At 36.5% G+C, this 18,778-nt stretch overlaps 2 protein-coding genes across 18 annotated transcripts in view; one reads left to right on the forward strand and one right to left on the reverse strand.

The window, feature by feature from the left end:
- Positions 1 to 5,858, forward strand: part of S6kl (ribosomal protein S6 kinase like) — a 46,309-nt gene extending 40,451 nt beyond the window's left edge. Inside the window, exons 9-10 of the mRNA XM_072908674.1 lie at positions 4,834 to 5,058; positions 5,376 to 5,858. Coding sequence (XP_072764775.1) covers positions 4,834 to 5,058; positions 5,376 to 5,507 — 357 coding nt within the window. The 3' untranslated portion in view covers positions 5,508 to 5,858. The remainder of the gene's footprint in view (positions 1 to 4,833; positions 5,059 to 5,375) is intronic.
- Positions 5,859 to 6,170: 312 nt separating this feature from the next.
- Positions 6,171 to 18,778, reverse strand: part of LOC140674824 (phosphatase and actin regulator 2) — a 220,569-nt gene continuing 207,961 nt past the window's right edge. For 15 of the 17 annotated variants that reach the window (XM_072908663.1, XM_072908665.1, XM_072908664.1 and 12 more), the window contains 6 exons: positions 16,839 to 16,984; positions 14,263 to 14,419; positions 13,713 to 13,768; positions 13,399 to 13,502; positions 12,969 to 13,141; positions 6,171 to 12,624 (listed from right to left, as the gene is read on the reverse strand). In XM_072908663.1, coding sequence (XP_072764764.1) covers positions 12,609 to 12,624; positions 12,969 to 13,141; positions 13,399 to 13,502; positions 13,713 to 13,768; positions 14,263 to 14,419; positions 16,839 to 16,984 — 652 coding nt within the window. In that variant the 3' untranslated portion in view covers positions 6,171 to 12,608. The remainder of the gene's footprint in view (positions 12,625 to 12,968; positions 13,142 to 13,398; positions 13,503 to 13,712; positions 13,769 to 14,262; positions 14,420 to 16,838; positions 16,985 to 18,778) is intronic. The other 2 variants (XM_072908658.1, XM_072908660.1) reach the window with 1 other exon arrangement.

Consider the following 18,778-nt stretch of genomic DNA (forward strand, 5'->3'; position numbering starts at 1 on the left):
CTTCTCTTCGTGGGCCTTTCCGTCTAATGGCAGACGGTTAATGGGAAGTTAATGTCTGCCGTGTGCTAACTACGAGACCGGTCTTTCTTCCTCTTTCCCTACAAGAGTCTCCCCTTTTCCTTATTACGTCCCGCATAGCTGCTATATTCCGCTTTTTCTTTCCTAAGCCTCTCTTGTACGCTTCTTTTTCACTTCATCGTCTTCCTTTAGCTTCTCTTCCGATTTTGCGTGCACCATGCGATTCTTTTCTCCGCGTACCTCGGCGCCGATCGACGTGATGAATATAACGTGTAATTGAACCACTGTAATTGCGAGTACTGTTAGAAGAAGATGAGTTGATCCCAGAGACTTGATGATACGAGTATAAAATGTATTTATAGCCGCATATATGTATATGTGTGCGTAAGTATTTGGGCAGGTATTTTTTAACAAATGCAAAACAAAAAAAATCACTCTTGAGAATATTGCCTGAATCTTTAATCGATTGTATTTTTATTGTACAAGTATTATTTTCTTCTTGTTATTTATAAAATTTTCTCCGCGTGCATTGCATTTTGGAAGATTTATTCCTTGTTTTGCTTCATTTCGAGCTAAGAGGATTTACGTAATCTCCCTCCGATGTAACATCGGGCATATATTACAGCGCGAGAGCTAAAGTTGTAAAATATTTGGAGAGCCCCGTACAAAGCCTCGCCGATGTTCTCGCGTCGTCCCGTACAAGTGAAGAGGATTCATAATTGCCGGCTTTTATTTGCAGATTTTACCTTTTTGCTCGACGGCACAGGAACATCGTTATATGCCGTACCGAGAATAGAACCGGCCTTCTGGTCGATGCACCTTGACAAGAAACAAGTCTGAGCACCGTAATATCGTCTCTCTTCTGAGAGATGCTCAACATTGTGTTTCGAATCGGGAATCGGGGGACTTGATAGACGTAATCTCCCGATCCCATTTGATATTTCTCCTTTGTTCACTCGAACGAACTCTAGACAACTGTGCCGCCGTTTCTTTCGTAGAGGTTTCTGCGACGTGAGACATGGAAAACCTTTTGTTCCTCCTATCTATCTCTGTGATGCTCTTTATTCTAACGCGTTATCGCGTGTCCATCTTGCATATCGCGGTTTTCTGCTTCACAAATCTTGTATTTACGATTATCTTATAAAAAAAAAATGATGCTCCCATTTTTATTCACATTGTTTCATTTTTTTAATTTTTATGTCATCTATTGATTTCAGAAATTGATATGGTCTTATTTTCTAACTCTAAAGAATGTAACTTATAAAAACGTAAATACAAAATAATCATGACATAAAAGATTGTATGAATGCTAATTCTATCATTAAGAATCCCTTTTTGAAAATTTAATTACAGCGAATTACCACCTTTTCTCTATATAATATGTTAAAACAACATGTTAGGTATACAATGAATCATATACAAAAGAAATAACGAGTTTTCTCTGATTCTTGCAAATAAGTCTTAATTATTCTCACTTATGTACGGGGAATTAGCACATAATTACAAATACGATATATGGCGTAAGTCTATCTTGGGGCTTCCTCTTCGTTTCGTGACATCCGTTCGACGCATCTTTGATGCGTGATGTATGAACGCTAAAGCATCGCGTTAGAAGATAGAAGATAGAAGAAATCATTTTATCGGTTATTATTCATTTTGATTAAAATTTAATTAGCGTTTCCACCGCACGCATTTCACGGCACGGACGCTTGAAATTAATTTCGTGGAATTTTAACTAGTCTAGGTGCATTAATCAAGTGTGACTATTGAAGAAATAAAATTTACGATAATAAATAGGATTCGGAAAAATAAGAAGTTGGAAAAATAGTAAGAAGGAGTGTGGAAGAAAAAAAAAATTCTTTTTTTAATCACATTCACACGCAAATACCTTATCAATCTTTCGCAGACTAAGGTTTCTCTATACTTGGCGCACAAGATGACCCGAAAAGATATTTTTTTGTTCTTATGGGTAACATACGCCATAAAATTTTCTCACGGCAAGAAAAACCCTTGTTTATACCCTTGCTAACGGAAAGAATCTTTTCGATTTGCAAATCTGCATTTTATTTTCTCGCGGTGTTTTTAATTACCGTATTAATTGCAACGGTCACTTTCCGTGAGACACAAAAGTTCTCACGAGAAACTCCGTGGATACTTCTATTCGACATGGTTTTGCGATAAAACTGTAGAACACTCTTAGATACTTGTTATGTCGTAAAAGACTGCAAAAATATATCGAAAAGAGAGAAAGAATTATATGTCAAATAAGCAATTTAAATACTCGAAAGTATATAAGAGTAGAATTCATATATTCTCAGAAAAAAAAAAAAAGTTTTCGTTAATATTATTTTTAGACAGTAAAAACATATACGGAAAGTGCGATCATGTGGAAGGTAAAAGCAAATAGTAAAAAATATATGGTGTTAATGAATATACTCGCGGTACCTTCGAGTCTGACAGAAGCTTCAATTTGCTCAACAATTAGCCATCCGAGTGGCTACATTTAGCATATAACATATTTATAAAAATATATTTACATATCTGTTCTTAGGTTTCCCATACGATTGAAGCGATGGATATAAACAAGTTTGACGTATCAACCATCTTTCTAGTATTTATTATATATAATAATTAATTTGATAAAATTATTTCAACCATAAAAAGTGAGAAAAATATAATCTAGTTCCATTATACTTTTTCTAAAACTTGCTATAGCGACCTGATTTTTATTTCTACTGCATTTGTGATATACTATAAAGTAAAATAGCATCTTGTTTTGCGTGTGTCTGCGATTTATCTCGTTTTGTAGGTACTGTCATCAACAGCACGTGGCAGGAAGTACAATTTTACGAAATTATGTCTCGGTGAAACGTACCGGCGTGCAAACGCTGTAACTCAATCCGCGTGTCTTAATCCTGAAGGACGTATACCACGAACTGCTCGTTAACGCTCATTTGCGTACGTCTACATATTGAGAAGCGACAAATACCTCGAAACATTACAGACACATCATACAAAGGTCTTCAAATATAGATTTCTGAAAAAAATAAATAGTAGGAAAAAATAGATAATAATTAAAAAGCAATTGAGATATGGCTCTCTTAATTTCTCGTCGCGTTTTGGTTCGTTGCTCCCGCTCTTCGTACGTCGCGTCTTCAAACTACTCTCTCACCTGATCGTATCGCAGACGTTGAAGGTTGCCGCGACGGCGGCGCCGACGAGGCGGACGATTTGACCGATCTATGCAGAAAAGACGGTGGCGTTAAAAGCCGCACGTTACTGTGTACGATCTCCTAGTGATCATTCCGTACCGTTATTCTCTCGGTCAAGGTTCCCTCGGCGAGATCGAATTGAAATATCCCGTTCACCGCGTGATCGGATCCGCGCGCGTGGTCCAACGACCTGAGGTGTTGAGTCTCAGGTGGGTCTCTTCTCCACTCGCTCGCGCTTGTAAACAACCACGTGAAAAACCACGCCGACGTAATATCGGGGCTAATTAGCGATTAGTGTGCGCATATTTCGTCGAGAGACCGGATCGGAGACGAATCTATATGGAAATTAATCAAATTGGAGCCTCTCGTACAATCCTTTACCCAAAGACGTTTATTCATTCTCGAAACTATTACGTTGCGTTTAAGAAAGACATGGTTTTCTTTAGCGTCTGCTTTTGGAATATCCAAACCGTTGGCATCAAATTAAAAAAAAAAAAAAAAAAATTGCTCGGCATTTATATACAAATGAGGACAATCTACATTCACACGGAGTAATCTAAGTCACTATTTTATAAACTAGGGAACAGATTCTCAAAAACATCTGGGGGGCTGTTCTCTTCCTCACTCTGTCCGCGAAGATTGCGTAAAATGAAAATACCTCCAAATAATCGTGCGGATAGACACGCGGACACGTCTTACATTGTTGAAAAGCCATTCGTTCCTTTGCCGATGCGGACACGCGCGTTATGTTTCGCCACCGCGTCGCGGTAACAACTCGACGACGACAAAGAAAATCTTCTTCAAGTGAATCCCGTTTTGCACGTTTGACGCGCGTCAAGTACAAAGCTGCGCGAAGAAATCCGCGCTCGCGCGAGGCGGCATGTGCGAGGTCGTGCGAGGTCGTACCACACGGCGGAGGGACATGTGAACGAGCGGATAGGATAGGTTGAGGGTCGTGAGTGGCCGTTGACCCTGCCTCTACATGTACCTGTGTGGTATGCCAGCCGTGTGGTACGAAGCAGCGCGACTAGACAGGCCGGAATCCGCACATCGGTAATAGCTTCTCTAGTCTCTTACCTCTCTCTCTCTCTCTCTCTCTCATAAAAGGAGATATTTATGGTCCCTGCCTCTCTGCGGCTGCGGTGAAAAAAAAAAAGTCCTTCCGCAAACCTCGTGGTCTACCGAGCGCGGGTGTGTATATATATATATGTGTGTGAATGACTGCTAATTAATGATTAAATCTCGCCTCGACTCGTAGCGCCGTTTTGTCACGATACTAATTTATCTACTCGAGGAGAAAAATTGGTATCGATCATATATAGTTAGTTATTTAATTATTACAATATACTTTTCTACGTTGATGTGGAAATTAAGCAGTCGTATTGTGAATTCTGATTTGTATTATAAATTGCTTTCAGTAACTAAAATAGTTAACACAATGTTATTATAAAAAATAATGTAACTAATTAAAATAGCAGAAATAATAATAAAATAATTTTTTTAAATAAGCCCAACAATGACAGAAAAGTATCGTTTTTTTGAGAAAATAATTAATATTACAGACTGGTCAAAAGCCAATTGCAAGCGTTACAATTTGTTGCAGTATCCGTCCACCTTGTCGTCCAAGTACTTATCTGATAAAGAGGATCTGAGTTGCGCGAATATATCAGAAATCTTACCAACGAATGCGAATATTTCACCAGCAGCGAGGGATCTTTTGAAACGGCTGTTACAGCCAGAACCTCGTCTAAGGCTCCGAAGTCTCCTTAGCCTTCAGCGGATTGCTTTTTATATGGGCCACGATGTTCAAAGTTACATGTTAAAAAAGGTAATTAATAATGACAGCTAAATGACTTACTTTTCCTAGTCATTAAAACAGAGTAACAATACTTGATTAACATTAACGCAGCATAGCATTTTTTTGCTCTTTTTGAGAAAATAAATTCTAATAACTTTTCATTACACAGTACAGTACAGAATATTTGAATTATTCAAATGTTAAAATTACTATTTTAAACTTGTAAAAATTATATATTTTATTTCGACAAAGAATTAATTCAAGAATGAGTTCTCATCATTTTTTCGCCAACTATAAATTTGTACAAAAATCGATTATTAAAAATTGTCATTTCTTGTCACGTGTAGGAATCACCATTCCAGATTCTAGGAGTAGAAAATCGACGGGAAGCACAGAAACCAAAAGTGGATTCTTTTGATCACGAATTTCCAAATTTTGAATCATTTCCAAGTAGCGTTACGCAGACGAGTCGTCAATGATCTCATTGTATTATGTATATATCATTCCTTCTTTAATTATAGCTTTTATAAAAAATATTTTTCTTGAGCGTACATATTAAAAGAACTTGCACATGCTTTGAAATACATATACACATGTGTATAACATATACATATAATACAAGAAAAATATTTTTATGCACAGGTAACAAAGTTATTTTTGATAAAAATTGCATTACAGAATTTTTTATATAAATATTGAATATTAATTTTTTTGATGTATATTCGTCGAATTTTATAATCTATTTAATGAATCTCAAATAGAATTTTTAGATTAAGCGATTTAAAAAAACACAATTTCTTCTAGTACATTACTCAGGTATAACAATGTGTGATAGCATTAAATAATATATTAAACAGAAATATTTATTTTTTTTTTCTATTTCAACATTTGTTAGATTTTATATTATAATCCATCAATTTTCCCAAATGAAAAAGATCCCCCATTATTAATCAACTTTCCTTGTCTACTTCCGATAGAAATATTGACAATTCAATCTAGCGATCAAAAATTTCGTTTACCTTCATTTTTCTTCATATACGTGTAAGTTTAATGTAATAGTTTGTCTCGAAAGGATCAGGTGCAAGTACCTGAAAAGGAAGCGTCAAGTAAGTAAACTCTTGGCCGACCCTAGGTGGGTAATCTCAGTTTACAAAAGTTTTAATTTTTTTAAGAATAGTTAACAGTATTTTTTGTTTGTTACAGTATCTCGTCGATAATACAATAAATTGCGATAATCGTAGTGCGTACAAACTAACAACGAAACAAAAATGGATTAGAACGCAGCAATCTTTCGAAATGAATGCGAGAACAATGTGCTGTTTCTCTGTCTCTCTCTCTTTTTTTTTTTTTTTTTTTTTTTTAATACGTATTCGCGCGTATAAATTTCTTCGTTTCTTTCTCCATTTCTTCGTCCAGTTTTCAGTGCGCCTCGATTTCTTCATTGGCTCAAGGGGCAGCTGCTCTCTTGAGAGTGCAATTAATTCAAATTTACCGTGTGTAATATATATATAATATATATATATAATCATATATACATTATTATTCTTACATATAGAGGATCTTTCGGTTTCGATATATAATACAATTTTCCCAAATTACGTTCCGTGCAACGCGCCAGCAATCCCATCACTGTCCGAATGTTCTGAATCGAAAAACGTTGGGGTGGAGGGTGGGGGGTGGGAAATGCCGACGGACAAACTGAGTAGAAAGAAAAACACGCTTTTTGTACGCGCGAATTAACGTTTCTTAAGAACAATGCATGTATAAGTTATATCGTGCGAGGCGGGGGTGGGGGGAGAGGGCTAGGGGGAGGGAACGCGAGACGCGAATAGTTACGTCGCAAAGCAACGAGATAATTATTCCGACGCTTCCGCGTATTATCCTCAAGGAAACTGCTTGTTCCAACTAACGTTTCAATGATCTATCCTAGTGATAATCTTCGCGCCTAGACGAAACGCGCGATGATAATAGAGGTAGGGAGATTATCTCATCCTCATCCACAAAGGCGGGGCCTGACGCACTTTGTCCGTCGTACTTCCCGGGAAACGCGATCTCGTTGATCGTACGATCGACGGAACAGACGGAGGATAAGATTTTACAGGATTCACGGAACGACATAATGATCTTTACGAATAATCGCTAAGAGCGATCCATTCCAGCACCATATTCGCTGCTTATCAATATAATCGCTGCTTCTTATCAAAAGATCATGGGAAAGAGGGAGAAGGGATTTTTTTCGCTCGTGAAACAGAACGAAGTTACATCTAATTATATAACTGCTTCCACTCCCGTCATCTGGCGTGGAGTCATTTTGGTAAAAATCTCTAGGCTGCTTTGCCCTTGCGCCGGATACTCGGATCGACCGATCTATCCTTCTCGTGCAGACGATTCCTGCCGATTCATGACGTTCGCGTCTATCCTTTAGCGAATCGAAATCCGGAGAATTTCGCGCGACGAGTATCTCGCGTGAAAGCGCCTTAAGCCTATTCTCGTGATCGCAAATCTCCGGGATTCCTCTCGTGAAACCCTGGAGAATCGCCACTGTTCTCGATACATACACATACATTCTCTCTTTCTCTTCTTATGTTTATCTTTAAATTGTTATTATTCCTTCTTGTTACAATGCTTCGCTAGCGTAAGATAATATAATACAAGTAAAATTGTCCACCTGTATGTGTGTGTGTGTGTGTGTGTGTGTGTGTGTTCAGTGATTATGACAAATCATCTCACGTTACTTGTTTTTATCCGACACTATTAGAGATATCGCGCATTTCCGCTATTCTGCAAATCGTGAAACAACTTTATAGCCTCGTTTCTTGTGGGAATCATTATAAGCGAGACATATAAATATATAAATATAAATATTTATAACCATATATATATATATATATATATATATATTTATATATATGCATTTTCTATTATATGGAAAACAAATTAAAACAATTATTTTATTTTATTTGTAAAAAAGAGAGAAACGTTCGTTGAAAATTTATAAGGATCATTTTAAATATTCAGCCGATTAATCTCTTCATACTTGTGTGCAGATTCCCTTGCAGAATAAACGTCGCTAATGCGCGACACAAAAGGGGAATGGCTCGGACGCGCGTCGTCGAATAGGATGCGAACGAGAGAGAGTACGCTAAGCACGGACGATAATATCATTACATTCAGATGATAGACGACGATATATGAAGTAACTACGGGGTCGATGGTTCGTGACGCGCGTCAGTGCCGTTCCGCATCGTCGATCGTCTTCATCGTATAATTGTCCGGCAACGCGTTTCGTAATTTTATCCCTTTATCTTCGTCATGACGCATGGCCGTCCAGAGAATGTCCAACAATTGTTTTCAGTTTCGTACACAAAATACCAACTATCTATCTGTGCTGGAAAATGCACATACTGCTTGTACGCGTCATATATATTTATATGTATAATATTTATAATCTGTATATGGTGTATTGTTTTGCATTTAGAGCGCGTAGTTATCTAAAAATTAGTATTTATATATATAAGTATTCACCGTTTATATATACATCATACACATTGCGTAATATCGCGTAGCATGTAGCAGAGTGGGCTCTTTTTTTTTCTATATATTTATATATATTATTAATATGTACACACAAAATCATCATTATTAGACGTATGTTTCGCGTGCTTTTTTTTTTTTCTTGCCTTGGTTTATGCTCAGAGAGTGGACGCTTCGAACAGATGTGGAGATGTCGGGTCGAATTACGCTCGAGAACGTCTCTCTACGGATTAAAACGTAGTCCTATTTGAAAACAGTCATTTATTCGCACATGATAAACATGATTTATTTTAATATATAATATATTGAATATTGTCTCATTTTTTCAATTTTTTTACCACCAAAATTGCAAAATCATCATCAACAATCTTTAAACATCAACAATCGATATGAAATTTTTGATATTTGCAAAGTGCTGAAGAATTTTATTATATACGCAGAGCGTAACATGCTATTGCTTTGTTTGAAAAATTTGGAAACTATTATTTCAAACTCAAAATTTAACAGGAAACCGCAATGTTAAATATTTTCAGAATTCAAGTTAAAATTAAAATTCCTATTGAGTACAATTTAAATTAAATTTAAAAGACTCTCTCTCTTTCTCTCTCTCTCTCTCTCTCTCTCTCTCTCTCTCTACCGTGATAATAAATATATCTTTATCATTATTTTTTAATATAATTCGACATTGAAACAACTGGTATTTCTAATTTAATCTCTATTATATATGTATATGACTCAAATGGCATTAGCTATATTTAAAAAAAATGTACATAGTATATATGATATACGCGCATGCACAAAAATACGTTCTCGAACGTAGCGCAGGAAAAAAAAAGGACATTGGCAGAGACGTTTCATTCAAATTTCGACCACTCTCTTCCTAAAATATTTATTCATAATCTCTCATCATGCATCTCTCTCATACACATACACTCACGCACGGGTATGCACTCACACCGGCTCAGATAATCCGGAAATGGATATATTTGTTCGACTACATGGTAGCCACAGCGCTCGACCAATGGAACGAGAGAGACACTTTAATCTCCCTGCTTATTATTTTATGACGTTCCTTATGACGTACTTCTTCGTGGTATTTCCCGAAGGTAGAGGTGTCTTGTCCTTTTTACCTTCGACGACCTCGAAGTTGACGAATTAATATCGAACAGCTGAGTTCACCGACGGGTTAAGAGAAAGATCGACACATTACACACCGATCCTCTCACCCCATTGGACGATCGTTAAAAACTAGGATCTCTAAACGAGGAGAGGAAAGTAGAATCTCAATCACGGTTTTTTACTCATCCGCTGCTATGGATTTGCGCGTCGCACAAGATCGTAGCTCGCAATTTTTTTTTCTCTTGTTTCGTTCGCCATTCTCCAAAATAAGGAGGGATGATCGATGACGAATCTCTGCGTCAATAGTGACGTGAGCAGGAAGGTTGGTTTTATACAAATCTAGGGAAGGATAAGCGGGGGAGGAAATGCAAGAAGCTTCCAGAGATAAGCGTGCAAGACATCGTGCACATCGAGGCACGTGTCTTCTCTCCTTACCCTATTTTTGTTTTCTTTTTTTTTCTCTGTCGTTTGGCTTCGTTCTTTCGATCAGCTGTGAATCTAAATACAAATTTGCACGTAATATGGCGATTTGTATAACGCGAAGGTTTTTTTTTTTTCCTCGTTCCGCTTTCCGATAAGAACAACGGACCGAACGAGTTTAAATACTACCAGCCGGTCATTACCGACGTCAATTAACGCTAATTTTCTGCCTAATTCAAATTCTTCTTCTCCGTCTGTATTATAGACAGTATTATATAAGACTACGATTCCTTGTTGACCCAGCAAATTGCTTTTACAAAGAGCAGACTAATTATGGTTGATGTTCCGGGTTCTGCGAGTATAAATTAATAATAAACTTTTATGAGAGAGATTCGATTTTGATATTCTTCCTTTTTTTTATTACAGGCCGATAATGAATTTATCGAGCAAACACATACATCGTATTTATCGAACATATGTTCAATTTCTTTTTTTTTTTTTTTTTTTTTTTTTAATAAACTTCGTGTGAAAGTACTATATTCATACTCGACGAATACGGAACAACAACACTCGTATTTTTGCTCTTATGGAATTTATTAACATTGCTGCGATTAAAGCGCGCGCGCGATCGAAATTAACGAGGACCATAGAGCATGTCTCTATAGTGAGATTATCGAGAGATGTAACAATGATGATAATAATAATAATAAACATCACTAATGTACACGCTATGTATACTCCTGTACAAAGTTACAATTGCACAATGCATTTCTGATTTCCCGCAAACGGAGTATATCTAATTTTTTTTCTTTAGATAATCGTAAGCGCTTGCTCCTCAAGGCAGCTCCACGAGAGAGTGATACCTGGCAGTAAAGGAAAACAGTTATTGTGTCGATCGAGCAGTCGACCGATTGTCATAGACACCGAATGGCTGTTTTCAATCATCACGCGACGCGTACGAAGAGCTCAATAAACTATGCACCCAATTGTGTTAGTGTCATAAGCAATGAATACGCGAATCGTGCTAAAATCGTGAGAACAGGGAATTATCGTAAATCACATTTTCGGACATCAGTCGAATTACTCTTAATCATTAAAAACGAGAGTCATATTGAAAAATTATTTTGCAGAAACTTTTTTTTATCTTTGCCTTTTATATATTCGTCAACGTATAAAAATATTAATACTAAAACATTTGTTTCTTTTTCAACTAAACCCAACTCATGACATTAGTTACGAGATATCGCTTATAATGTGATGTATCTCCTCTTCTTAAATATTCGTATATTTTTTTTTTTTTTTATTTTAGAGATCGAGTATTTTTTTTAGTGATATCAATAGGACTTATCACATATCTACGATGGCTCGAGAATTGAAACGATTTACATTTACAACGATGCCAGGTGACACTGATGAGCTAGCTTGATTGCAAAATGATGTTTGACATGTTTAAGGGTATGTTCACACACGCACGCTCGCAGTGTCTATGGAATTATACCAAAGTCTCGCGCTTAATCTTAACCCTGTAAACGCGACTAATCTACATATTTTCACGCACTGATATATACGTGCTGACACGCGTTTCAGTTGTACATCATCCTTTTATCGTTAAAACATATTGACAGATGACAGATATAATCTCATGTTTTCACGTCTCTCTTACATGATTTTTAAATTTATACATAACAAAGAGAAAAAAATTTATAAAATTTACAACATGAAACGTCAATTATGAATGAGACATGATGTATTATCAGAAATGACTTCTGATCTTATTTAGCGAGACGCGAACACACATTCAACATTTCTATAAAAAAGTCTTATTTAATCTGTACAGCATTTTGATTTTCACAGCGACAAGCTTTTGAGAGTAGATCTGAAGGTAAATGTTAGTTTTTTAAGCTTGAACGAATACGGAAGAAGAGACGCGCGGTATATCTATTTCAGAATTTACCGCGCCAAGTTTCAAGAATATTTCGAAGATATTGATAATATATAATGAGAGATGTCTTTCACGCGCGACGCATGCACTACAACGACATCATCGTTCGAGTCGGCGTTGAAGACATCAAAGGATTAGATAGGTATCGGAAAAGGCGAAGAGTTGTTTGCGCGGCTAAGCGCGAGTGTGAACGACCCTTAAGAAAAGAAATCGGTGAGCGACCCGCCGGATCCTCTTCGGTAGGGACCCTATCACAGGTCACCCTATCACAATCTTCGTCGACGTCGTGATGGCGTTCGTCGCTGACGTGTGTGAATGACGATGACGAAGGAAGTGCTGGCGAATGATGTACGGCGACAACGACGAATGGCGACACGACGCAGCAACGTCAAAGAAATCACCGTCACCGATCGGACGATTGCAAAGTATCGCGCACTCTACACTTCCGTTAAATTCGGAAAGAAGAGCAACGATACCTTTTTCATCCAGCCTCAACACGAGGCCACCACACTGCACCTTCACGTATACCCGCACCACACTGTAGCACCTCAACACATTGCAATTGTCATGGCCTATGGAACCTGCAAAATCAAAACAACAGATATTAAATACCAAAAAAATATTAAAAACATATTGGTCGAATTATGAAATATTAATTACACGCGATTGATAATTACTAAAGTTTTGATAAACTTCCATGGTTTAATCTTTAATCAAGTTCAAAGAATTTCTATCAAATCATCAAATTTTATCAAATTCAGTAATACAAGATTTATTTAACGCAAGGAGGATTTCTTTACACATTTGTTTAACCTGATTTTTACAAAGTTGTACACATTAGCAGGATCATTTTAATAAACTGCTGATTCGATGAAAACTGTGTTTTTAAAGTTGTCTCGCTAGAAATTCATAAAACGTCAAGTACCTGGTGAGGTGTCGGCTGTCTTCATGAACGGCCATCTCCGAACTCTTGAACTCGTTCAATTCCTTCCTAATGGCAGCCTTGTCCTTCGGAGTTAACCGCGTCCAGGGCTTGTCGGCTCTTCTATCGTAATCATGAGCTTGCGTTACCTCGATATAGTCGTTGAACCTAATAATCTGCAGGAAGAACGAAACAGATAGGTATATCGTTTTTCGTTTTTATAGCGCTTTATCGTAACCCTTTAACTCTTATCAGAAAATAGCACCGTAAAATAAGATATGATAAAATATCAACTTGATTTAACTTCAGCCATATCTTTTACAATCCATATATATGTAAACAGTGAGCGTATCGTGAAATATTGAAAAATGTTTGTAGCGCAACAAAAACTCTGTAAAGATTTACAAAGAAACTTTTTTGTTCGCTTAATCACCTTTTTCTCTTTGAGTTCTTCGACGGTTGGTCGGAAACTCAGCTTGCGCAGGAGATATCGTTTCTTCTCCTCCTTTTGCTTCTTTTCTTCGGCAGGACTTTGCTCTGAAAAGAAGTTACAACTCAAAATTTAATCCCATTCAATTTTATGAATTAAACCGCACATTTAATTTCAGTCTTCGTGGACGTATATAATATTCTTGAATTCTAAGAGGTTAATTATTTTTTTCCAACTTTAGAATTTAAATTGATCTCAAAACCCTCGCGCAGACGTTGCTCGCGATTGATGAGAGAAAACTGATAAAGTAAACTTACTTTTCAAAATATTCCTCTCCTCGAGTTCTTCCTGAGTCGGCCGCATGCTCAGCCGCCTGAAATGAAAATGGCACGTGAATAAGTGTAAGTTCATCGGCCACTTTAATCTACTTTCGAGAGAGGAAAAGAGAGGAGATTCGCGGTAGGGAGCGGAATACCCACTTTGTGCAAACAATGTGATTCACCGCGGCCGAGACCACTCGTCCCATTATCCGCGCGTAATCTTTTCGAGAGACAGTTGTTATTTCAAGCTCATTTCCAAACGAGCCGGATCAATCGTGACAAATGTCGATAAAAATATTAATTTCTTTTTTTTTAAATAATACGCGCGCAATTCCGTTGTTATCGAAGAATCATTTTAAATGCGCGAAATTTTTTTTGACAAATATTTAGTTACAAGAAGGCAAAAAGATAACGAAACCTTTCATTTTTATATTGATTTTGAACTGACTTCTATGGAGACTTTTATGGATATCATATTAAAATGAAAATTTCACGGACGTGATTATATAGGCATTACGTGATAGATGATTGAAGAACACTTTTTCACCTGATGAGCTTGGCACCAATCGCCTCTTTCGTTTCCTGCCTCTCATTATCCGTCTGCAGTTGAAGAATGTTTCTATTGATAAGTTCTTGTCTATCTGGCCTAAGAGCAAGTTTCAGCGAAAGCGATTCCTTGCGCGCAATCTTGGCTGCCAAACGGCCTGTCAAAACAGAAGATATCGAATTTTAGTCTTTAATTTATTGGTCTACTATTCTGATTGTTATTACATTGACAGAGAGAAATATTAAAGAGGATCGTAAATAAAATATATTTAAAGAGGTCATCACAGTTAAGGAGAACAATAGAAGAATAATCAGATGTAAATTAAAATGTAAGAGGCCAGAATGAGAATTTCGCACAGACGTCTATTAAATTGTGCCTCGGTGTTAATTAATCTTGCGTCCGATCGCACGTCACGATTGCTAATTACCTTCCAGGATCGACGAGCAGCTGAAGCTGCGGTACAACAGCGGGGCGTGTTCGATCGGTTCGACCGAGGCGCAGACGATCGACACCGTCGACGCGGTCCATATCGACAGCATCGTGTCATCACTCTATCTCTCTCTCCCACCTTCTCCTTCTCAATGCGAATCGAGGTTCACGAAAAACGCCCGAAACGTGTTCCAAGCGTAATCGAAATCCAGATTCCGGCGATATTAATTACCGTTCGCTTTTGCACTGACCCGGATCGCGGAATCACTATACGCGTTTCGGAAATTGCCGAGCTCTCTCTCTCTCTCTCTCTCTCTCTCTCTCCCCAATCGCGTACTTACAAGAATGAATTTTAAAGCGGATATATGAATTTTGGGGGATCAGCTTGGATTTAAGAGAGTAACTTTACGTCTATCACACCACGCGATTCCATAATAACTTAGCGAACGAGAATCCCCGCGAGAGATAAATCCAGACTAAAGAAGACTATACGAACACACCGAGCAACTTGCCAGCTATCTTCGGGGATTAATATAAACCTCTCAAATGGCCGCTAACACACACACACACACACACATATATATATATATATATATATATATATATATATATATATATATATATTGTATACGACCCGGCGCGAATATAATTAGTTCGGTCGCTGAAGGCTGATTTAAAATATTAGGCAATTTGCGTGGATTTCCTGCGAGACATTTAATCCGCGATAAAGCAAATTTATTTGACAGATTATTTTCTTATATATTAGATTATATATGTAAGTTATACAAGTCCACATGAATACAATCTCGTTATCTAATTGTGTGTTGTTGTTTACAACTTTATTTTAAAATATATAAAAGTGAGTGAATAATTTCCGAAAAAAAAATGTAAATAAAAAATTTATATAATGAGGCATTTATAAACTCTTTTGTATTACGCTTTAAAACGTTTGGCAATTAAATTATCTTTACCTAGTAAAAAAAATTATTGCAATCAATGTACTTATGAAGTGAATCTTAAATTCAATTCCGGACACGAAAATACGAATCTTAAAAGTGTTTTTAAAGAGGGTTCATATGATTATCTGGCGTTGGCACGTGAAAATTTCCACTTTCTTATGAATTTCCTCAACTTTTGCAAATGTTTGAAGTCCGTCAAGTTCTCCGAGTTTCTGTTTTTTTTTTTTTTTTTTTTTATTTCAACGTTCCATAAAGTTTTTCTGGCAGCTGCGGTTGACTCGGCTTTTTTTCAAACTTATATTCTTCGAGATTTATAGAATAGTCCTTCGTGTCTTTTTTTCCTCGCAAAAAGGGAGAACACGAAGCAACGCGAATTTTTATCGCAGAGCTATTTATGAATTCGTTCGGAGGTCTATTCACCGATTCGCGTTGAGAATTTGAAACCTCATATTTCGACGAAAATTTGCGACAGCAAAAGCGTAAAATAAACATAGCCCTAGCCCCGTGTGGGTTCTGGCGTAGCTGCATTTTTATCGCGATGCACACGCGCGTATGCAAGCGCACGTGATTCAAGCGTCCGACTACGGCAGAATTTTAATGCAAATTTTCTTGAAAACTCGTGGCATATTTATTTCCGCGGGGAGATTGATTTTCACGAATATATGACTGCAACTCATGTTTTCATAATGCACAGCGAATTCGTTAAAATTTGAAAACGGAATGAAATAAAGTCTAATCTACCTAATTGATAACCGAGAGGTAATGTCGACTTTAGCAAAGTTATTCATTCTATTATTTCGCGATAAGTGAAAAACTGTGCGATAATTATTAGATATTAATTAGCTCACCCATTACACCGCGCTTTTGTTTGAAATATACTTTATAGTTTACGTAGCCTATTGAATATAACTAATTAATCAACAATTAATTAACTAATTAGCAAAATACACATACAATAATATAGCTGGTTATTTTATTTTTAATTTGTTAATAATAAATTTACATTTACGTTATCTATATTCTATTTATGTGCGCTATATTAATTAACAGCGTACAACAACTACGTATTAAACTGTGTTTTTATTGATATGCGATTGCATAAAATAATGCCAATATAACGTATCTTTATGAATATCGCGAGGTACAATTTATAAATTAACAACTTTAATAAAATCGAATGTGACTCACTTTTTTCGTCATCATAATCATCCCTGTAGAGGACTTGTCCGTCGCCGGGATCGCCATCCACGTCTTCCCTGATGACGTACGGCCGTGCGTTCTCCTTGTTCTCCAACGTGCAGGGCAAAGCAAGGCCGAATCTAACCGGTCGACTGCTGAAAGAACGAGGAACGACACGTACAAGATTTGTTAATACATTCGGATAGCGTTTTACCGATGGTTGACGCTACGTGAACCAATGTTCTACTCTACGGTGCTACAAGAGAACGAGATGCGAAAGATGGGATATATGTCCGGGCAGTAGAAGGGTAGTAATGTGAAGATGCATAGTAATGTGTGACATGTGTCGAGGGGAGAACAACGGGACACGCCATGTGAAACGACAGACTCTAGCGCGCGCATTCGCGTCCAAGTCCGGCTGCTACCCCTTCGACACGTTGAATGCCGTGTATGTGAACTTTATTCGCGATTGTACTACTTGCTCTGCGCGCGATCTACGTTGATGTCGTGCGACATGTTCGCAATGAGATTTCCACGGAAAATTTATTGCGAACATTTAACGAATATATAGCAAGTAGGAAAAACGTGATGGAAATAATAACATAGAGATTGTAATAATTATTGTAGAAATTAATATGTTGCTAATTGCAAACATGAATTTTATTTACGATTTGTATTACTTGTTTTTTTTTTTTTTTTTTTTTTTTTTTCAGCTACGCTGGGATTTTACGATAAATATAAAATTTAAAAAATTTTTAAATACATACAGAAAACCGACGATTATAATAATTATGGATCTAATTAAGACGAGCTGGCATTCAACGTGTTTATATTGAGTTTGCAATTTCTCAAGTTAGTTTGCGCTGCCTTGCGTCGAGAATTTTTGAATGTAAATTTCGAAAGTTATTGCGGTGAATTTCTTTTCAAGAATAAAATGTCTTCGAATACTTGGAGATTGTAAACATTTTACGAATATTTAGCACGAATGCCGCTCGTGACTGTGTACACAAAAGTACTGTGTTCTTGACAAAAGTTCAGATTTTCTCTTCTCGTGGCAGTTTATCATAAGAGTCTCTCATAATATTATGTTTACGACAGTAAATTGTCAAGATTTTCAATATTCTCGTTGGGCTGCGCTTTTAAAGATTAATATTGTGAAGAGTAATATTGCGAAAATTTCGTGAAAAAAATCGTTAAAAAATCTAAGTGCAAAGCATTTTTTTGCCATGGTGTCTACTAGGCCAACTATGTCTTGTTTTTACTATAATATTTTACATTAAATTTTATAAATTTCTTTTTTTTTTCTTTTTTTTTTTTTTTTGAGAGCACAGTGCGTGACGTTAGATGCGAATTGCCTTAGGCCAAATATTTTCAAAGCGTTTTCAACAATGTTAAGAAGCCGACGAGCTTAAAGCGCCAAAAGCTGTAATAATATGATGCGAACAAAAACTGGCAACACTGTCGTATCTTGTAATAACTAAATACTTAAGATTCTCTCGTCTAGCGAATCTATATAAAATTACTCCACACAACTCAACATTATATATATTAAAAGCACTAGAGTTTTTTAAGTTTCGATAAAGCTTCCGCAGATAAGTATGATCTTGAGAAATAATTACATACAATCTGTGTGATAATTAAAAATGCAGAATAACAATTTGTTTGTAAATTTACTTTTGATTTTCAGCAGAGAGACCGCAAGACAATCGAAAATAAATTACAAACGAGAATAAGATAAATTCATAGCTTAATTAATATAAAGTTTCTGCAATCTGAATCTGAATAAAACATGATATTCAAATGTCAAATACATCACAGCAATAATTACAGTTATTAATATTTGGAGAAAAAGGTAACATGCTTTATATACATTAGAATTAACGGGACATACGAAATATCGAAATACGGGATATAAATATAAATATATATATAATCAAAATAATAGCAAG

This window comes from Anoplolepis gracilipes, chromosome 16, assembly GCF_047496725.1.
Source record: "Anoplolepis gracilipes chromosome 16, ASM4749672v1, whole genome shotgun sequence".
Classification (NCBI taxonomy): Eukaryota; Metazoa; Arthropoda; class Insecta; order Hymenoptera; family Formicidae; genus Anoplolepis; species Anoplolepis gracilipes.